The sequence below is a fragment of the Penicillium samsonianum genome (genome assembly GCF_028829775.1).
Source record: "Penicillium samsonianum strain IBT 33392 chromosome Unknown utg000001l_segment0_segment0, whole genome shotgun sequence".
In the NCBI taxonomy this organism is placed as follows: domain Eukaryota; kingdom Fungi; phylum Ascomycota; class Eurotiomycetes; order Eurotiales; family Aspergillaceae; genus Penicillium; species Penicillium samsonianum.
In genome coordinates this window covers 4,641,763-4,659,041 of record NW_026643259.1, presented here as the reverse complement: position 1 = coordinate 4,659,041, position 17,279 = coordinate 4,641,763, and the positions used below count along the sequence as shown (strand labels likewise).

Here is a 17,279-nt window from a genome sequence, read left to right as displayed (position 1 = left end):
AGGAGCGACAAGGTTTAATATAGGCAATGATCATCGGAAGGGAACATGGATATGCACTTATTCGACGTCATGGCACGTCCGACAGGAAATAGCCGTTGAAATATGTTGTAGATCTATAAATATGTAATAGAGAGAAATCAAAATTGAAATCGAAATTGAAATCGAAATCGAAATCAAGGAATGGCCCTTTCGGGAGAGAAGAAAACATCCGAAAAAGAAAAAAAAAAACACCAAGCAGGATTTCAAGGGGAAATTCGCATTCAGACTAGTTCCAACCGCCAGTGGGGGGATCTACTGGTGATAGTGTCGAAGTGGCCAGACCGGGGAGTAAAGAACGCAAATTTGAGAAATGTTTAGGCAGCCGGACCACACTTCAGTCCCTGACCAGGATCAACAGCCATCAGAACAGCGCTCTCATCACAATACTGCGCCATTGTAACATCCTTTTGTGTGAATCCGCGTGGACGATGGGTCGTCCAGTGCACATCGACAGAGCCAATCCGCTAAATGAGGCGTCAGCCTTAATTTCTTTTTTTGTAAGGCAATTCTAAATGTCCCACTTACCACGGTCATAGTGGGATGATGTTTCTTGGACGCACTCTCGGCCGCAATCATATTAACAAATGCCTATAGGTTGTTTATTCAGTCTCAGCGCATGAAGCAGAAGCAGAAGTAGAAGCAGCCCCCAGTCCTAGTCCAGAACAGACCAAAAAAAAATAAAAATAAGAATAACTCACCACAGCCTTGAAATAACTCTTAAAATGAAACGTTTTCGTGATCCCCATCCCGTCTCCATCCTGCGCCCAGCCCTGCTGTAATAGAGCATCGGCGTCTCGGGCAAGTTGCGCATCCCCGCCCTCGGCGAACTGAAATGCGCTGGATGCCATTCTCGGGAATTGGCGCGTGAGGGGGAATACGGGTGCGTGCAGGCCGGGAAGTCGAGTGAGAGGTCTGGTATTTGAGATGTATCTCGCACAGAGACGCATGGAAGTAAGACAATTCATTTTCTAGGTACTTAAATGTATGTCGGGTGGAAGGAGGAGAGAGAGTTGTCAAATGTTGGGGCGCACGGGCCAAGTGTCTCTTATCGGAATTATATGGCTGAGACTTCAATGCTATTCTTACTCACACATGTATTTATGAATATGTTTATGTCTTGCTTATTCTGGGAATTTGCTATTGAACTGGGTTAAGATTTATTCCAAATTTATGCATCTTGCCCAGCCGGTTGAAATGCCCCTTGTTACAGACCCATAAAGACGTATTGATCGCGCGTTAAAGCATCTAAAGGTACTACTAGTACAGAGTGAGGTGGTCAGGATATGACAGTATAATAACTGAAGTATTCTTTTGGTATTTTACATCTTCATAATGATCCTGAAGGGAATAACTTTGAAACAAATACACAGAAGCGTCACTGAGGCTGAGAAAGCTCAACGCCTAAATTCGCTGTCATGTTCCAACCAAGTCCCAAAGTCTTTGAGACCTGGATTCATTCTCTTCAGCTCAGAGATGTCGGCCTTGTAGCCCCCATAATGGAACCACTTGAACATATATCCCATATCCTTCATCGATGCCATGAAGATTGAGCAGAGGATCTGGAAAGTCGCCGGGATTGACTGGCCCGTCTTTTGTTTGAAAATTAACGCCATTTGGTCATATGTCAACTCATCTCCTGCCAAGGAAAGGCTCTTGTTCTGGTATGCCTCCGGGTATAGGAAAGCTTCAGCACCGAAGAATCCAATGTCATCCGTCCCCACCATCTGTAAAGGCTTCCCCTTCAACGCCACCTTAAAGCTAGTCGCAAAGACCTTGCCGAAGAGCCCTGGAACGAGATTCTCATAAAAAGCAGCCGGTCGAAGAATTGTCCACCTCATGTCGGTGTTCTTACTTCGCTCGACGAGGTGGTGCTCGATGTTGTGTTTGTTGATAAAGTGCGGGACTTTCGTCGGAGTCGTATAAGAGGCATCTCCCCCTCGATCAACAGAGCTGTACACGAAGAATTGAACTTTCTCCTTCAGCGACTCATTAATGAGTGCCTTCCCTTGCGACTCCTCCAGCGCACCGTTGCCAATTGCTACCTATTCCGAGCTGGTTAGGCCAAGTAAAGTTAAAGGAGTTGGGGAAAGTGTATGCATACCTGAACACTGTAGACACCCCAGATGGGAGATTTGGCAACTAGTCGCGCATTTCGGAATATAGCAGCGGGATCGTCCATGTTTCCCTCCACCAGTTTGATCTTGGATGACAACTGCGCCAATTTCTGGGCAGATGAGGATTGGGCATTGCGTGTGACGGCAAGAACTTCAAAGGAAGCTTTTTTAGCAATTAGACTCTTGATGAGCGAACCTCCTTGCTTCCCCGTCGCACCGGTAATCAGTACTGCAACCATTGTGTGGAGGAAATGCCCTGCTGCGTTGGTTGTATGGACGTGGGTGTGAATGATGGTGTCTTCCTATATTTCCAGCCCTTTAAATATATCGTATAGGTCTCTTAAGTGGCAATACTGACCAGGGAAAATAGTAGAGAAAAAAAAGATCAAGTGTGAGTTCAGATATGCAACTAGTATATGTCATTATTAGCTTTCGGGCTTCATCTCAATCCCGTGCTGAGTAAAGGCAGCCATAAGGAACAATCGTTAACTAATGAAACCTCGTCTTGGAATTGAGATCAGTCCCGCATTGTAAATTAGTAAACTGGTTCATTTATTCTTGGAATAGTATCACGGCAATGATATTAACCCCGACAATAGATTGGTTACCAAGCTTATATACCACCCACGTTGGCACGCTTACAAAACAAGTACCCCGAACTCCGACCTCTTTGCAAGCAGAGGCTATTGCAGGTTTAATAATTTGGAAAGAGCCCTGGAGAGATCTCGGGACCTATAAATTCCAATATTCAGCACTCACATTTTTTCCTACCCATAGAATCAATCAATTACCAAACCCTTTTACTACAAAGTCAGCAATGTCTAAACTTATCACAGTCTTCGGTGCAACAGGACAGCAAGGCGGCTCTGCCATTCGCACTATTCTGCAGGATGCGAGCCTCTCCCAGGAGTTCAAGATTCGTGGTATCACTCGCGATGCATCCAAGCCGAGGGCTCAAGCTCTCGTGAAACAGGGCGTCGAGGTTAAGACAGTAAGATCCCGATTATTCACTACATAGAAATAAAGCCGATGCTTATACCTCCTTTTTCAGGCCAACATGAACTCAATGGAGTCACTGGCTCAAGCATTGCAAGGCAGCCACTCAGTCTTCCTTGTGACCACTCCGGACTGGGGAAATGCCGGGTCCGATGCTGAACTGGTACATGGAAAGAATGTTGCTGATGCAGCAAAAGAGGCTGGTGTGCAGCATCTGATTTTTTCGTCTTTGCTCAATGTCACAGAAACATCCGGTGGTCGACTCAAGCATGTCCCTCACTTTGACCACAAGGCACAGGTCGAGGAGTATATTCGGTCGCTTGGCGTACCAGCCACCTTTGTGCTGCCAGGTTATTTCATGACCAACTACACTGTATTTGGAATGCTGCGCAAGGGCGACGATGGCGTTTACAATTTGGCCTACCCTGTCAGCAAAGACGCTCAATTTCCGCTCATTGACATTACTAGCGATATGGGTACGTGACAAGGCCATCCGACTGGAACGTACAGCTTAAGCTAACGTAATGGAATGGACAGGCAAATATGTGGCAGCGGCCTTGAAGAATCGTTCCGAGGTTCTTGGTCTTCAGCTTTTGGCGGCAGCAGACTATTACTCCCCTACGCGTGTCCTTGCCGAGTTTGAGTCGGTCACTGGAAACAAAACCCGATTTGTCCAGGTGGACACAGATACTTACAAGAGTTTTATCCCTGGTCCGATGGGTCGGGAGATGTTGGAGAATCACTTGTTCGTTGAGGACCCGGGTTATTTCAATGGCAAGAGTTTGAAGGAGAGTCACGCACTGCTCGAAAAGTCTGGTTATCGAGTGACGAGTTGGGAAGATTTCTTGAACCAAAGCAGAGAGTCGTTTTAGTAAATTAGGAGATTGGAGACTTCCAAGGTTGTGACAATTATACAAATGGACACACTCTTTTTGCTTTCGACACATCTAAAGCTTGATACTGGTATATTCAGATATATAAAATCAGATTACAAACTACAAGTATACTGCCATGATCTGTAGGTTATCAGCCAGATCTCGGATTGCTAGGATAAAGAGCCTTGAGAGGAATTTACATCTCAAACAAAAAACCAAGCATCTTTCTTTCTGTATATTTGTGAGGTTTAACAAAGACATGAAGTGAGATTACTAGAATGAGATCACTTCGAAATTTGCAACTCCAATAACAATTTCAGCACATTGGCCTCTCCCTCCAATTTGGAGACGCGCATTTTCAATGCATCTCGCTCTTGCTTGATAGCATCCAGTTCTGCTTCCAATTCGTGGGTACGATCCACACGAGGTTGGCGGTACCGCCGGGCAGCTAACATGTTGAGCCTTGTCTTAGATGCTCCGTCGGATGAGTCCTTGGATGATTCGCTCGGTGACGAGCTCGCCGAGGGCGAGGTAGTAGGCTGTACTGATGAGTTGGAGACATTTGGGGTTTCTCTTGGTGTTAACCCAGATGGGCATGTCAAACATAAGTCCATCCGGGAAGGACTGGGATCCAAGATCAGGAGAGCCCGTAGGTGTGGCATCGAGGGTAGGAAACAGAGGCTGGGTCCATGTAGAAGCATCCCAAGTTGGTAGAGCGCGATCGGTAAATGTTGGATCGGTTGGTGCATGGAAGGTGGAGTGATTTGAAGGGGGAACGGTGTAGGAAGGTAGTGTTGACCAAGTATAGGGATCTTGAAATAATAGGTCATTGCTGGGGCGTTGAGGGTTAGACATGGGCGGTTGCGAAGGCGATTTCAAGGTGTCCGGTGTCGCATCCGATGGAAGATCCGATGGTAGCCATTGTGAAATAGTTAGGATTGGGTCCTGAGACACAAAAGAAGCAATACGAATGTATTCAGATGATCAATCAGTTCAAGATCTTGCGACGGCTTGAAGGGGAAACCCATTGGACGTTTTGTGCTACTGATCAACACATCTGTGATGGAGCGAGGGTTTTATATATTTTAGTTCAATTCGAAGAAAATACTTTGAATATTCCACTTTTTGAGACTCGGATTTACTAGATAGCCGGAATTCCTATTGTCCAATGTATACCAAAACAATTCTCCTCCGAACCACTTTCCTCCGAGCCACTTCTTCCCGACGCTGGAGCCTTTTACCCCTTCGTCCACAAACAGATTATACCGCTGCTCTTTGGGCGGAATAGCACCACCAATGGCAGACGCCTTGGCTTGTGTAGGTGCATATGCAAGCACAGCTGGCTGAGCTTCTGGCTTTGTCGATTATCCAAAGAGCGCGAGAAGCTTATGCGAAATTTCCACAGTTACACCGATACCCCAGAATTCTGCCTGGCTGCTATGCATGTTGTATGCATTGATCATATCATGGGACTGTCCGGTGATAGCCTTTTACCTGCTGCTGTTAAAAAGCCAGTGATTACCAATGGAAGCAAGGAGAGACGGCAAGAGTTTGAGAGATATGCTGAACTCTATAGTTCATTCTTGAAGGTGAGATACACCCCTTCAAATTATACCGAAATTTACTCACAACATGAAGATGACCCGATGACTATCGAGTACCCTCCAAATCTACCACGAGGACGAAAACGATTGGAACTAATGGAAATTCATGGAATCCCTTCGCCGGAATTTCTTCTTCGTTCATATAATCAGCATTATGGAGTCAAAGGCACGAAAGCCGAACGATATCTACTTTGAGCCATTGAACGACAACATGACTCTCAGACTTCCACTTCCTGCCCCGGAACGAATGTGGCTGGCGTGCAACGCCGAAGAGTGGATGCTTGCGCGTGCACAGACACTGGGACGTTCGATTCCACGCAAGTCAGCTGAAAGTGATCGTGAACCGGTTCTTCGGACACAGGGAAATGTCTTACAGGCAGTCCATGCAGGAAAGGTGGATGTTGCATCGTAATTGCCACTTGCATGATCTTGGCGAGCGCTATCATCTCCCCACCAGGAACTACACCATTCTAGCCGATTATTTTCAAGCTCCTATGCTTTAGGCTTAGTCGTTAGGTTTAAGTTGTCATGTGTGTATTCTCTCATTTCGAATGGCTAGCTCAATTTTACTGAGGTCTGGGATCAAAAAGCGGCAAGAAATGAGCACTAAGATGGAAGGGGAAGGGTCTCCAGTACCAGGCATTATCCGATATGTACGAGAGGTATGTACATACCGAAACGGCTTATTCGGCAGAAACTTGTATGTACGTAATATAGAAACTAGAAAGTAAAGTAATATTAAGCTACATTTAACATTTAGCGCTAGCCCTAACCAGGAGTGTCTGGCCCCGGGGGGTTCTAGACAAATCCACAAGCCCTCGATGTGACCCAGGCTTGAGAGTATAGTGATTTCGGCTATACTAAAAGCGGTTTCTTCCTTCGAATCAAAGACTCTCGGCTCCATTGACTATATCCAGTCTTGGCCGGAACCGGACAGGGATTGACACAGACCCCCGGTAAGAATGCCACATCGTCTCTACCGTGTCCTTGGTGCTGGGTCCGATCAGAGACCTAATGTTGTACATAGTACTAATGTACCAATGTAATAGATCGAACTCGATATACTCGCAGTTCTCATGCTACCCACGCAATACATATCTCCCCTCTAAATCATTACATTGCTTGTCCGAGACAAATCAATTGTCTTCACTTCACTACATTGTATACTCGCATACTGATAGCCATAAAGAAATTTGTTCAGGCAATAATAATGGTATAATTCATAACTGGTATCGCTCAGTCGCGAAAACCCATAGCATACATGACACCCCCCAGATCGCAAATCTTGTCTTTCGAGTCAAAGCAAGCACAGAAAAAAACAGAAGACAATTAATTTCAAGAACCAGCGCCCATTCTCCTTCCAGTTCAATTCCCTTCAATCCCCCTCATACTTAAAAGGGCACAGGGACAAAAAGTCACAGACCGGCAGTGGGGTATCCACCGAGCGTCGGGTGCAAGAATTAGAGCCAGCCACGCACAGCGTAGGATTGACGCGGATGAAAGCATGCACGGAGAAGTAATGTGAAGAGGCTTATAGATTCCTATAACAGGATGACAGTGATTTCACTTCCATCATTACTCCCACTGAATATGAGTATTCAAAGCAAAAGAATAAAGCCAAAGAACAGCGATCAAGGATTGAGGTTGATGCTGTTGCGGCGCGAATTGGCACGAGAGTTCACTTGAGAATTGACCCGGGAGTTGCCTCGGCTGCCGATCGTTGGGCGGATGCGAAGGTCTTGCTGGGAGCGAGCATACGAATTGGCGCGAGATGCCGCAGGGATCTTGGACCCTCGTCGGCTCTGGACCTGCATTTGGTGTCGGGCATCCTCCAGTTGCTGGGCGAATGGAGAACGCTTGCGCAATGCTGGGCCCTTCCAGTAAATGACATAGACCGCAATAACAAGTGGTATGGAGATACAGACTAGAAGAACGTTAGACCGATGGCTCACGTAGAGAGATAGGGCAGGATAGACATACAGAGAATGGTCGAAGCGTATTCAAGATGGTACTTGCCACCGATATCTGTCAAAAATTGTTAGTATAATAATGCGGAAATTTGTTGCATGTGACAACTTACTCGTGAAGAACGGCGTGGCCGGAATAGTGAGAATACCAGCCAGGAAGTCTCGCGACCAGCCATTACCACCGGTCGCAGAGGCAGAGTATGGTCCGTAGGCGCAGATCATGTAGTCAATCGTGGCCATATAAATAGCATAATTGGCAATACCAATGATAGCAGCAAAGATCATAGACCCAATCCAGTGGCATTGAGGCAAACTGGTCCAGGCGAATCCGATCAGACCAATGGGTAGGCAGGGGACAGTATACAGCAGCCACCACAAACGAGACTCATACTGTGCCCGTTCGCTCTCCGGATTGTCGCGGCGCTCTTTGATGTTGCGCTTGATGATCGGGAAGAAGGAGAACCAAGCGATGAAGTAGCCAACCAGAATTGGGATGAAGGCCAGACCCTTCTGCCAGGTGTTGAACCCCCACTGGCCGTACACAAGGGAGAGCGACTGGATGAACATGAAAATAAGGGCATCGCTGAAACCACTCAGCAGAGAAAGCACCAATACAATGGGCTCAGTCAGGAACATCTTGAAGGGACGAATCCAGGTAGACATAAGCTCACGAGGCGGGAAACGCTGGCGGAACGACACGCCCTCGGTAGGGCCCCAGATGCTGGGGTTTTCGCCGGACTTGCGCATATTTTTGGCAATCCGATCCATCATCACGGTAGTTCTAGTTTCTGGGACAAACAGGTAGTGGGCAGCTTGCACGAAAACACCGAAGATCAACTGAATCCAGATATTCCACCGCCACGGCAGGAAAGCCTCGACGAAGCCACCAACCACCGGTCCAAGCACAGATCCGCCAACGGATGAAAACACGACAGCGGCCACGGCGTATTGTTGCGCATCAGGTTCCCACAAATCGGCAATCATTCCCAGGGTGACAGAGCCACCAGCGGACGAGAGACCACCGAGGGCACGACCGACCATGATGGAGGCGAAGTTGGGCGCCAGAGCCACGGGGAGCTGAAAGAGATTGACAAGGAGCAGAGATGCCTGGAGAATGGGCTTGCGACCCAGCTCCTCACTCCACGGTGCCCAGAGTTCACACCCGAAAGCATAAAGAACCAAGAAGATCATGGCACCGCAGCGTGCAGCCTGCATGGAAACATTGAACTCCTCTGAAATTCCCGTGGCGGCGTTCGAATAGAGCGATGTATTGAAGTTCATCGATGTTTGAACGAGGAAGATGACGGCGATAATGGTCCACTTCTTTTTTTCAGTGAACGAGTATCCCAGTCGATCGTAGCACATGTCCTCGGTGAGCTCGACTACCTCCGAGGGTGAGGGCGAGGTCTCCTCGAGCTGATCCTCTTCCTCCAACTTTTCAGTAGCAGCATTGACAACGGCTTGGGCGTGGGCAGCTTCTGCTGCCTGCACGGTATCCCTGGGCTTCTCGGAATTGATCGCCATTGTTGACTCTAACCAGTGACGTAGAGATTGTAGTATAAGGTATACTGGTATGAAGACCAGTGATAGTAGAAGAAACCCCAAGAAATGAGGACACAAGTAGTCTGAAGAAGATCAAGAAAGAAAGAGAGAAAGAGAGAAAGCGAGAGGGAGGGAATAAGTATATAGAAAAGAAAAAAAAAAAGAGGAAAAAGCGATGAATTAAATACAGAAACGGGGAGAAAAAAAGGCAAGAGCCAAATGCAGGCAAGAGCCATTCAAATGTTGTTTCCAGGGTTCACCATGTCAATACATTTCCCGTACAGTCCTAGTACAATCCTAATACCGAGTTCCAGCATGTCACTTTTTCACGTTGCTGTGACCCAGTGAAATTATTCTTTAATTTATTACATATGTACCAGATTTACTCATTTACTCCGTACTTACTTGACACACCCTCTAGACGGGATGCCGATGGCCCCCATGGAACCCCACTTTTTCTTCTCCAGACTCTCCCATCTCCAGACTCTCCAGGTTCTTTTGCCCCTTTTGGCTCCTTTGATCCTTTGGACATACACAACTACAGCGTTCCTAATTCATTACCTAAAACATACAGGACTCCACGAGAGAGTATCGTTTTTTTTTTCTCTCATGGTACTTCCAGGGCTAGTTAGCCGGAATAGGAAGCTCGCGTTGGGGTAATTTGGACCCACATTGGAGAAAACTACGGCCATCTCCAGTCAACTTCCCCGTTGCCGCTCTAGGCCGAGAGAATGTCCGCTTCGAGTCTGTTCAATATAATTCACATGCAACATCAAGTCTACATCAGGATACAGGAGATCGGGATATCAAACCCCATGTGCCCCGCGAAGCAAGGAGCCGGGGTTATTGCCGACCGTGCATGGTTCTAGTGTGATGGAAATTCTACGTGGTACGGAGTGGACTCGATACAAAGTCTATGAAAATGACAAAAGGGCTGAAAAAAAAAAACTCCAAATTTGTTTCCTCTGTTAAAACAAGATATTGCCAAGTCGCCCATTACTTGCCATCGGCCGTAGGTGACGTCAGGTCAATCCTAAGAGGTCAAGTCATTCGTCAATCTTATCCAGGACAGGAACTGCGGCTAAAGGGCACTAGAAATCGCCCATGGTCCATATTACGGCCGTGGCGTTTGATCGTCATCAGGGCTCAGCCAAAAACTCTTGTTCGGAGAACGCTTACCTTGTGATCGAGGTGTTTTTTATATATTTTTTATTTCTCTCCTAAATGCCCGATTATTAAATTCTTCTATAAAGTAAAAAAAACCCCTTCGGTCGTCCAGCTTTGCGTTCCAGAATACTGTGTGGAAAGCTGTCAGTTACGTACTTGTCAACCAGCCAACCAGCCAACCAGCCAACCAGTCAACCAGTCAACCACACGATGGATGATGGCCTGATCGGAATCCCTTACAGCCCCGCAACCCTTCCACTGTTACATTTCCCCATGATTACTGATTCTCATTGCCTACTGGGGTAAAAGCCCAGAAAGAAGGTTTTCCTCACATCAAGGGCGCCCAAGGGGGAATGTACATTGTCCGGAAACAACCACAGGCCATCGCACGTCCCCCGGACCCGGGATCGACAAAATCGTGTCTAGAGCGCCACGCGATGCTTTGATGATCTTTGCGGCGATCCTACCTAGGTACAGCCGGAATTTGTTTACATGTAATCTATAGTTATAGAATCATGACTCTTGAGAACTTGTGAATTTGAGCGCCACTCAGAGAAACCGGCGTATTCGCCTCTTGGCCTGCGCGCAACCAGGGGCCAAGATATGATTTGCTGTGGCTCGACCTTAGTACCCGTGGAAATGTGGCCTGGCCCATGTTCCGGAAGAATCCTATAAGCCCCGAGAGAAAGAATCCGAGTTGTACATGTTCACCTGAGGTGTAAAAAGAGAGTCTGATAACTAGTCTATGTTGTATGGCCTCTTTTTTTCCCTTTCTAGAGCATTCCAGCCTTTCAGCCTCAGGCATCAGTTTCCACAAACGGCTTTTGTATCACGTGACTGACCCCGCGAAAAAAGAGCCTGAGTCAGCAGATCCTCACCGGGATGTCTGACGTTACCTACAGATTAGAGCTTCTACAATCATACATATTCTTCAACATCCACGCAGTTATCACTTGGAGATGTCACCGGATCTGAATTCTCTTCCTGCATCGCGCTCGTCTTCAACCTCTTCCTCGATTCCACAACGTAATATGCCCGCTCCTGGAACTGGTCCGGCGCCCGTGAACCCGAACACCGCGTCACCAAGGCCCTCCCGTGGCTCAAGCATAGGCCGACTATCGGTATCCGAGCGACGTCGATCCGCTGCCGGCATGAATCTAAACCTGAACGAGATGCAGGGCACTAGCCCAGGATCCAGCAGCGAGTTACCTGCATCAGACCACCGCGACCATCGCAGCTCGATCGGACATGCATTCCGCACAGCTAGCCCGTCCAGCCACGGTGGAAGCCCCATCTTCGCGACAGCAGATCCGCATCACCACCGCGCACCATCGCTGGGAGAGCTACACCAAGAGCTGGAGCAAGAACAAGAAGCACAAGTGGTGGGTCGATCATCAACCCCGGAAAGCCAAATTGTAGTAAGCTAACCAAGTAACCTTGATGGAATGTAGAACCGGCTTCTCCAGATGATCCGCAGCCAGCAGGCCCAATTGCACCAATACCAGCAGCAACAGAACCCGCAATCATCCGCTGCAATCGACGACACAACCCCGGCATCCGAACGGTCGGCCTTCTTCCCCCCTGGCCCGGCAGCACCTCCAGCCGGCAACAGATTATCGATCTCTTCTTCATTCTCAAACCGCCGAAACTCACGACCTTCAAGTCAAGCAACGTCACCGAACCTGCGGCCGTTAGACTCACGTGGACCGGAAGGCGTGGAGCCATTCCCGGGGTTGCGGGATAGTGCATCTCGGCGCGGCAGCCGGGACGAGAGTGCATTTTACCAAGCCGAAGCGAGCTCACTAGCCCGAGAAAACGTGCTCCTTCGGCAACGGATCCGGGAACTAGGTAAGAAAATCCCGAGTTAGCGTATTTTTATCCCGCAGTAATTCTGCGGAGTAACCCCGCCCCGAGAGTGGATCTTGGATTTAAGCACGTATACTAATTTTTTTTCCACAGAGAGACAAATTGGCGGTATGACGGCTTCCCAGAGCGCGTCCTCTGCAACAACGACTTCGGGCATTCCGTCCGGGCAAGCGGGGACCGAAACCGCGGACCCGCCTGCCGTGGGCTCAACGCGAGACGGCAAAGACTGAAGTGCGCATTCAGCACGAGTCTTGGCTCGTTGAAATGACCCCCACAGGGCGATATGATTGATACAGGTGATACCCCGGATGTCATCCTAGTTGTTCAATACTCCACCGATGCAATACTATGACAGAGGATAACCACAGAAAATCCCTCAGCCCCCAAAGCAACGGATGTTGCGCGATTTTGCAAATCTTGGCGCCTAAATCTTCGTGAAGGGTCAAGTCTTTCGAGTTCTGGCCACCGATATCCCATCTTTCGAGGACAGACACAGGTGTTTCTATTTCCTTTTGTGGGAATGCGCAATGTGGCTTCATGCGCTTTTTGTCATGCTTGCAGTTCTGACCAGTGTAATTTGTCTTACTGTCGAGGTCGCAATCTGGGAAACCCCGAAGTTAATGTAGAAATCCATGACAATTCATGTTGACTTTATTCACTGCATTATAAGTAAATACTCAAGAGGTTGAACCTAGATACGTAGATTTCTCTGTCTCTTCCCACATATACTTAGCCATACTAACAAGGTAATCTCTCGAGATCTTAATAGCATTTCCCATATTCTATCCGAGTCTAAAAAATGAGCCATCATTACCCTTCCGTGTAGTCCAGCCCAAGAACCAAACAAGCTCCTTGAAACTCGCCACAATCCCATCCAAATCCTTCTCATCCAACCGCCCCGATGTGAAATTATCGCAGGCCTCCCGAGAGATGGAAGATACGACCAGGCCACCAAGAGACTCGACAGGGGCAGAAGCAGGAATAAACTTATTCTGGCACAACCAAACAATACCCTCCCTCGTCCCAAAGTCTTTATAATCAACTAAAAGGCTCCAGAACACCACAATCCTCCCCTGAAGGACATCAACAGATGAGAAATTGCTCGCTGCCAGAACCTGCAGTTCATCCAATCACCAGAAAACAATCATATCAGCATCAGCCTGTCAATGGAAAGGGTGTTCAAGCGGCTCCAGAGTGTTAATCATATCATTAGTATCCCTCCGAACAGGCTCCAACTGCTTGCTCACTGGGAATATGATCTAACAGCGGATTCCCCGAATCACCAGGAAAAATATCGAACCGTACCCAAACGCCGAAATGAAGCGATCGAAATATAAACGGACCTTCCATCCAAACACTGCAAAGGCCCAGAACCACGTTCACCACCACCACCCTTCCTCCTTCCTCCCCGCTCTCACCACCACCAGACCCCGGCAAGCGACCTTGACCCTGACCTTGCGACTTCATCCGCGTAATCAGGAAAACATCAAGATCACGCTCAAAAGCATAAAGAATAATCCCAAAGTCGCCCTCAGTGGGAGCAACACCATCATACGGCAAGTCTAGAGCAGGATCGGAGATAATATCATTGAAGAGGATGCGATCCTGGGAACCGAGGGAGCCACGCGGACCGGTGGACATGTTGTCCATGTATACTAGAGGAGATGGAAGTGTTTTTTTGATACGGTGTAGGTGTGGAGGTATTCCATGTTGACGGGGTCTGATATATTTGTATGTGCAGGGCCATTCCCAAGAGGATCTTGTTCATGCTCATGATCATTCTTCAACAACGATCTCATCTCTTTGCGGTGTTCACCATAGGCGAAACCCAGCCAACACTGCGGCTTAAAGGGTAGCCACTTCACGCCTACGATGGGGTCTGATGATCTGGTACCGTGATAGAAGCGTGTTCCCTTCTTGACGGTGGCGAGGAAGAAGGACATGCCGTTTGCGTAGATGGATAATTCGTAGTAGAGGAGAGTTGACTGGATGGTGTTGAAGTAAAGACGATCTGCCAGACACGAAATGCCTTACGACTAGAGAACTGGGATTCAAATATGACTTTGAAAATGTCTTTGACAGACTCTGGAATAGTGTGAATATATACACCGTACGGGAACTATCAAGAAACACATTCCTCGATCCAATTCTCCTCTCTTGGTATTTTTCAGAGGACGCAATGCTAGAGATAAATGACGTTGTGTACAATAACAAGTGTAGATACAGGGCATTCCAAGTTGAATAACAAATATATATTCATCTATCAGGCGCTGGAGTAAGGAAACAAAAATCCCAAAGCACCAAAAGTAACAAAAACCGGGTATATGCAAAACAACATTTACAGCTTCGGCTTCTCGGCCTTGGCAGCCAGGTCGGGCATGAGGAGGTCGCGAAGATCAGTGGCAGCCTCATTGAGGAAGTGGCTCATGCGCTCGGCGCCGAGACGCTTGCAGACGATATTGAAGTTGAGGCTGGAAAGGATTAGTTAGTGATAGGCCTAAATGGAAAAAAAAGAGAGACGGGGGATGCTTGACGCTTACCTGTTCTCGTTGATCATGTAGGCAATTCCGAATCCATCGTCAATAACCTGGCTCCATCCGTATCCATTGAAGAACTCGGAGCTCAACTGGGAGGTGGAGAGGTACCAAGAGGAAGAGTAGGCGAATGCGGGATCCTGGTAGATCTCGGGCAGCTTCTCGCCGGGCTGGAGAAGCTTCTTCAGACCGAACAGGTGACGGTCGACACCGTGGCCGGCGCTAGCCTCCTGGGTGTACTTGGTGTGCTGGGCGAGGGCAGCGCGGAAGAGCTTGACGGTCTCCTCGCGGGGGGTGGTGTGGTCCTCGTGAGCCTTGCAGAAGGCAACGCTCTCGTCGGAGACTGTGCGGGTTGTCTCGGTGCGGCCTTCGGCGAACTTGCGGGTGGAGGCGGACTCATAGGTGGGACGGTTCTTGCCGTACATCTTGAAGTAGGCCAACTGGATGGTCATCTGGACGAAGGCGTCGGGGCTGCACTTGAACTTCTTGATCAGACCCTTGCCGTAGCCCTGGTAGGCCTGGACGACCAGCTCGTGGGAGCCGATCTGCTTGCGGTGGTACTGAGTTGCGACGTCGATGGCCTCATTGGCGGCGTCGTTCAGCTTGAAGTTGATGGGCTTGGGGTCAGCGAGCTGGGAGCGCACGGACTGGGCGGAGAGGTCGATTTTCTTGTTGAAGATGACGTTGTTGATAAAGTCGTTCAGGCGGTGGGTGGGAGTGCCGTCCATCATGCTGTGCTCGCCCATGAAACCAGCGGTACCATTGTCGTTGACGATGAACTGCAGAGGCTTGTCGAACCAGCGGTTGGAGCCATCACCGTGCCAGTACTGCGAGCAGCGCTCAGCTAGAGTGACAGGGCGGGCATCGTCCAAGCAGACCACGAAGCCAGCAGACTCAATATCCTGCAAGGCCAGCTCATTGGCAGGGTCAAGAGAAACGAGGGTCTTGCGAGCAGCGGTCCAGTGATCGCGGTCCGCAACAGTCAGCACGCCAACGGGAGGCGCGGGCTGTGCAACCTCGTAGATGCGCTCGAACTGCTTCTCCAACTCGGAGACATTGAGCTGCTGACCGTCCACGACGAGCGGGACCTTGAAGAACTGGTTCTTGCGCACCACGACGATGTGCTGGTTCTCAGAAGCGGCATACTTGCGAGGGAAATCCGCGCCTTCGGCGGGAATACGGCAGCAGTTGAACATGTACTGGTACGAGCTCATGGCCTGAGGCTCCTTACGGAGGTACTCGGGCTCCAAAGAGCCATCATCGACCTTAGCCTTGAACTCGAGCGCAGCAGTGGTGATGGCAGCAGCGCGCTTGGCTGGGTTGCGACGCTCGCGGTCGTCCCGGTAGGAGTAGAAGTAGGAGACGTAAGGGATGACGGGGTCGCGGTAAGTGAGGTAGGCGGCCTGGTTCCACCACTCGGCGAGCCAGTTCTTGATCTTAGGGTCGGCGGCGCGAGCCAAGAGACGCTTCTGCAGAGACTCACCCTGACCACCGGGGCGGACGAATTCCTCCACAGCATTCTTGGTGCGCTCATACTCGGACTCGGAGACGACAGCGTGGACGGACTTGAGGTACCGACGGCTGGTCTCTTCTAGGGAAGGAACGGGGAGTTTGGGGAGAGAGTCTTCGAAACGAAGCATCTTGCCCTTCGAGAGGTCCTCCTTGTATCCTGTTGTTCTGTCAGCGTGTCTGGTTCTTATTTCGGTGCGGATAGGCTAGGGATAGCCCACATTGCGCCGGACGCATGTGTTACTCACCCTCAGGGACGGAAGATGCCGTTCGTCGGGGGGCCATTGTGAGAGTCTATATGCGAGTCAATGGATTGATTCCAAGAGATTTCACTGCATTCCACAGCAATCCACAACAAATGTAATCAGAAGAGGACTTACCGAGCGGGCGAGGAGAGGGTTCGGAGGAAGGCGTTGCCTTGGCAGGGTAGAAATACGGCTTCGGGCAGAAGCAGTGAACATCCCTCTGGTTAAATGAAAAAAGTCGTTTGGGGGTATAAGGAGAAGTGAACGTGAAGGTGAAGCTTAAAGGGAGAATAAGAAGAGTTGGCCGAATGACGCTCAGAGACAAAGCCTCGGCTGGCGGGGAAGCCGGTAAAACGCGGTACCGGGGGGGCCACTGGGTCTCGGTGTATCTCAGTCGGTCCCGACCGAGTTGGTTTTTCTTTCCCACGGGAAAATAGTGAGAAGGTGAGGGGATGAGGAGTTTGAAGGTCTGTTGACTAATTGTGGTTTTTTTTTTTGTTTTTTTATCTTCAATATTGTTCCTTCTTATTGTGTGTTGACTATATGTATCTGAAGGCGGTTTATAACATTGAACATTGAACGAAGTGTATAATACGGAAATACCAATACCTGATCCACCTCGATGAGCCTCGGTCCATTTTCTCGTTGATCTTCACAGTCACAAGGAAGAGATGTGGATATCAGAGAGAATATTAGAATGTGAATGTCATTATTTTATTTGAATAGGGGGCATGACTTTGTACAAAAAGAATGTAAAAATATACAAATATACAAAATACACATACATATGCACGAAAAGACCCCAAACATCAATACTCCGG

General features: G+C 48.8%; 10 protein-coding genes across 10 annotated transcripts; 3 read left to right on the top strand and 7 right to left on the bottom strand.

Annotated features, from left to right (window-relative positions):
• Positions 1-199: 199 nt before the first annotated feature.
• On the bottom strand, positions 200-1,015 carry N7471_001793 (4a-hydroxytetrahydrobiopterin dehydratase). The gene is made up of 3 exons (XM_057274514.1): positions 738-1,015; positions 565-627; positions 200-503 (listed from the first exon to the last, which is right to left on the bottom strand). Exons 1-3 carry the CDS (start codon positions 1,002-1,004, stop codon positions 354-356), a joined length of 480 nt encoding a protein of 159 aa, XP_057142693.1. The 5' UTR covers positions 1,005-1,015; the 3' UTR covers positions 200-353.
• Positions 1,016-1,433: 418 nt separating this feature from the next.
• N7471_001792 (uncharacterized protein) lies at positions 1,434-2,392 on the bottom strand (the record flags this gene model as incomplete). Its single annotated transcript, XM_057274513.1, has 2 exons — positions 1,434-2,081; positions 2,141-2,392. 2 exons carry the CDS (start codon positions 2,390-2,392, stop codon positions 1,434-1,436), a joined length of 900 nt encoding a protein of 299 aa, XP_057142692.1.
• A 578-nt stretch (positions 2,393-2,970) lies between these two features.
• On the top strand, positions 2,971-4,021 carry N7471_001791 (NmrA/HSCARG family protein; the record flags this gene model as incomplete). The annotated part of the gene is made up of 3 exons (XM_057274512.1): positions 2,971-3,144; positions 3,205-3,625; positions 3,687-4,021. The coding sequence occupies 3 exons, from the start codon at positions 2,971-2,973 to the stop codon at positions 4,019-4,021; spliced, it is 930 nt and encodes a 309-aa protein (XP_057142691.1).
• Positions 4,022-4,492: 471 nt separating this feature from the next.
• Positions 4,493-4,879, bottom strand: N7471_001790 (uncharacterized protein; the record flags this gene model as incomplete). The annotated part of the gene is made up of 1 exon (XM_057274511.1): positions 4,493-4,879. One exon carries the CDS (start codon positions 4,877-4,879, stop codon positions 4,493-4,495), a length of 387 nt encoding a protein of 128 aa, XP_057142690.1.
• A 903-nt stretch (positions 4,880-5,782) lies between these two features.
• N7471_001789 (uncharacterized protein) lies at positions 5,783-6,040 on the top strand (the record flags this gene model as incomplete). The annotated part of the gene is made up of 1 exon (XM_057274510.1): positions 5,783-6,040. The coding sequence occupies one exon, from the start codon at positions 5,783-5,785 to the stop codon at positions 6,038-6,040; it is 258 nt and encodes an 85-aa protein (XP_057142689.1).
• A 780-nt stretch (positions 6,041-6,820) lies between these two features.
• N7471_001788 (uncharacterized protein) lies at positions 6,821-9,268 on the bottom strand. The gene is made up of 3 exons (XM_057274509.1): positions 7,709-9,268; positions 7,609-7,653; positions 6,821-7,552 (listed from the first exon to the last, which is right to left on the bottom strand). Exons 1-3 carry the CDS (start codon positions 9,117-9,119, stop codon positions 7,260-7,262), a joined length of 1,749 nt encoding a protein of 582 aa, XP_057142688.1. The 5' UTR covers positions 9,120-9,268; the 3' UTR covers positions 6,821-7,259.
• A 1,732-nt stretch (positions 9,269-11,000) lies between these two features.
• Positions 11,001-12,824, top strand: N7471_001787 (uncharacterized protein). The gene is made up of 4 exons (XM_057274508.1): positions 11,001-11,054; positions 11,160-11,686; positions 11,756-12,152; positions 12,264-12,824. The coding sequence occupies exons 2-4, from the start codon at positions 11,264-11,266 to the stop codon at positions 12,398-12,400; spliced, it is 957 nt and encodes a 318-aa protein (XP_057142687.1). The 5' UTR covers positions 11,001-11,054; positions 11,160-11,263; the 3' UTR covers positions 12,401-12,824.
• A 555-nt stretch (positions 12,825-13,379) lies between these two features.
• Positions 13,380-13,811, bottom strand: N7471_001786 (uncharacterized protein; the record flags this gene model as incomplete). The annotated part of the gene is made up of 1 exon (XM_057274507.1): positions 13,380-13,811. One exon carries the CDS (start codon positions 13,809-13,811, stop codon positions 13,380-13,382), a length of 432 nt encoding a protein of 143 aa, XP_057142686.1.
• A 14-nt stretch (positions 13,812-13,825) lies between these two features.
• N7471_001785 (uncharacterized protein) lies at positions 13,826-14,113 on the bottom strand (the record flags this gene model as incomplete). The annotated part of the gene is made up of 1 exon (XM_057274506.1): positions 13,826-14,113. One exon carries the CDS (start codon positions 14,111-14,113, stop codon positions 13,826-13,828), a length of 288 nt encoding a protein of 95 aa, XP_057142685.1.
• Positions 14,114-14,508: 395 nt separating this feature from the next.
• N7471_001784 (carnitine O-acetyltransferase CAT2) lies at positions 14,509-16,674 on the bottom strand (the record flags this gene model as incomplete). Its single annotated transcript, XM_057274505.1, has 4 exons — positions 14,509-14,641; positions 14,711-16,373; positions 16,462-16,507; positions 16,594-16,674. The coding sequence occupies 4 exons, from the start codon at positions 16,672-16,674 to the stop codon at positions 14,509-14,511; spliced, it is 1,923 nt and encodes a 640-aa protein (XP_057142684.1).
• Positions 16,675-17,279: the final 605 nt, after the last annotated feature.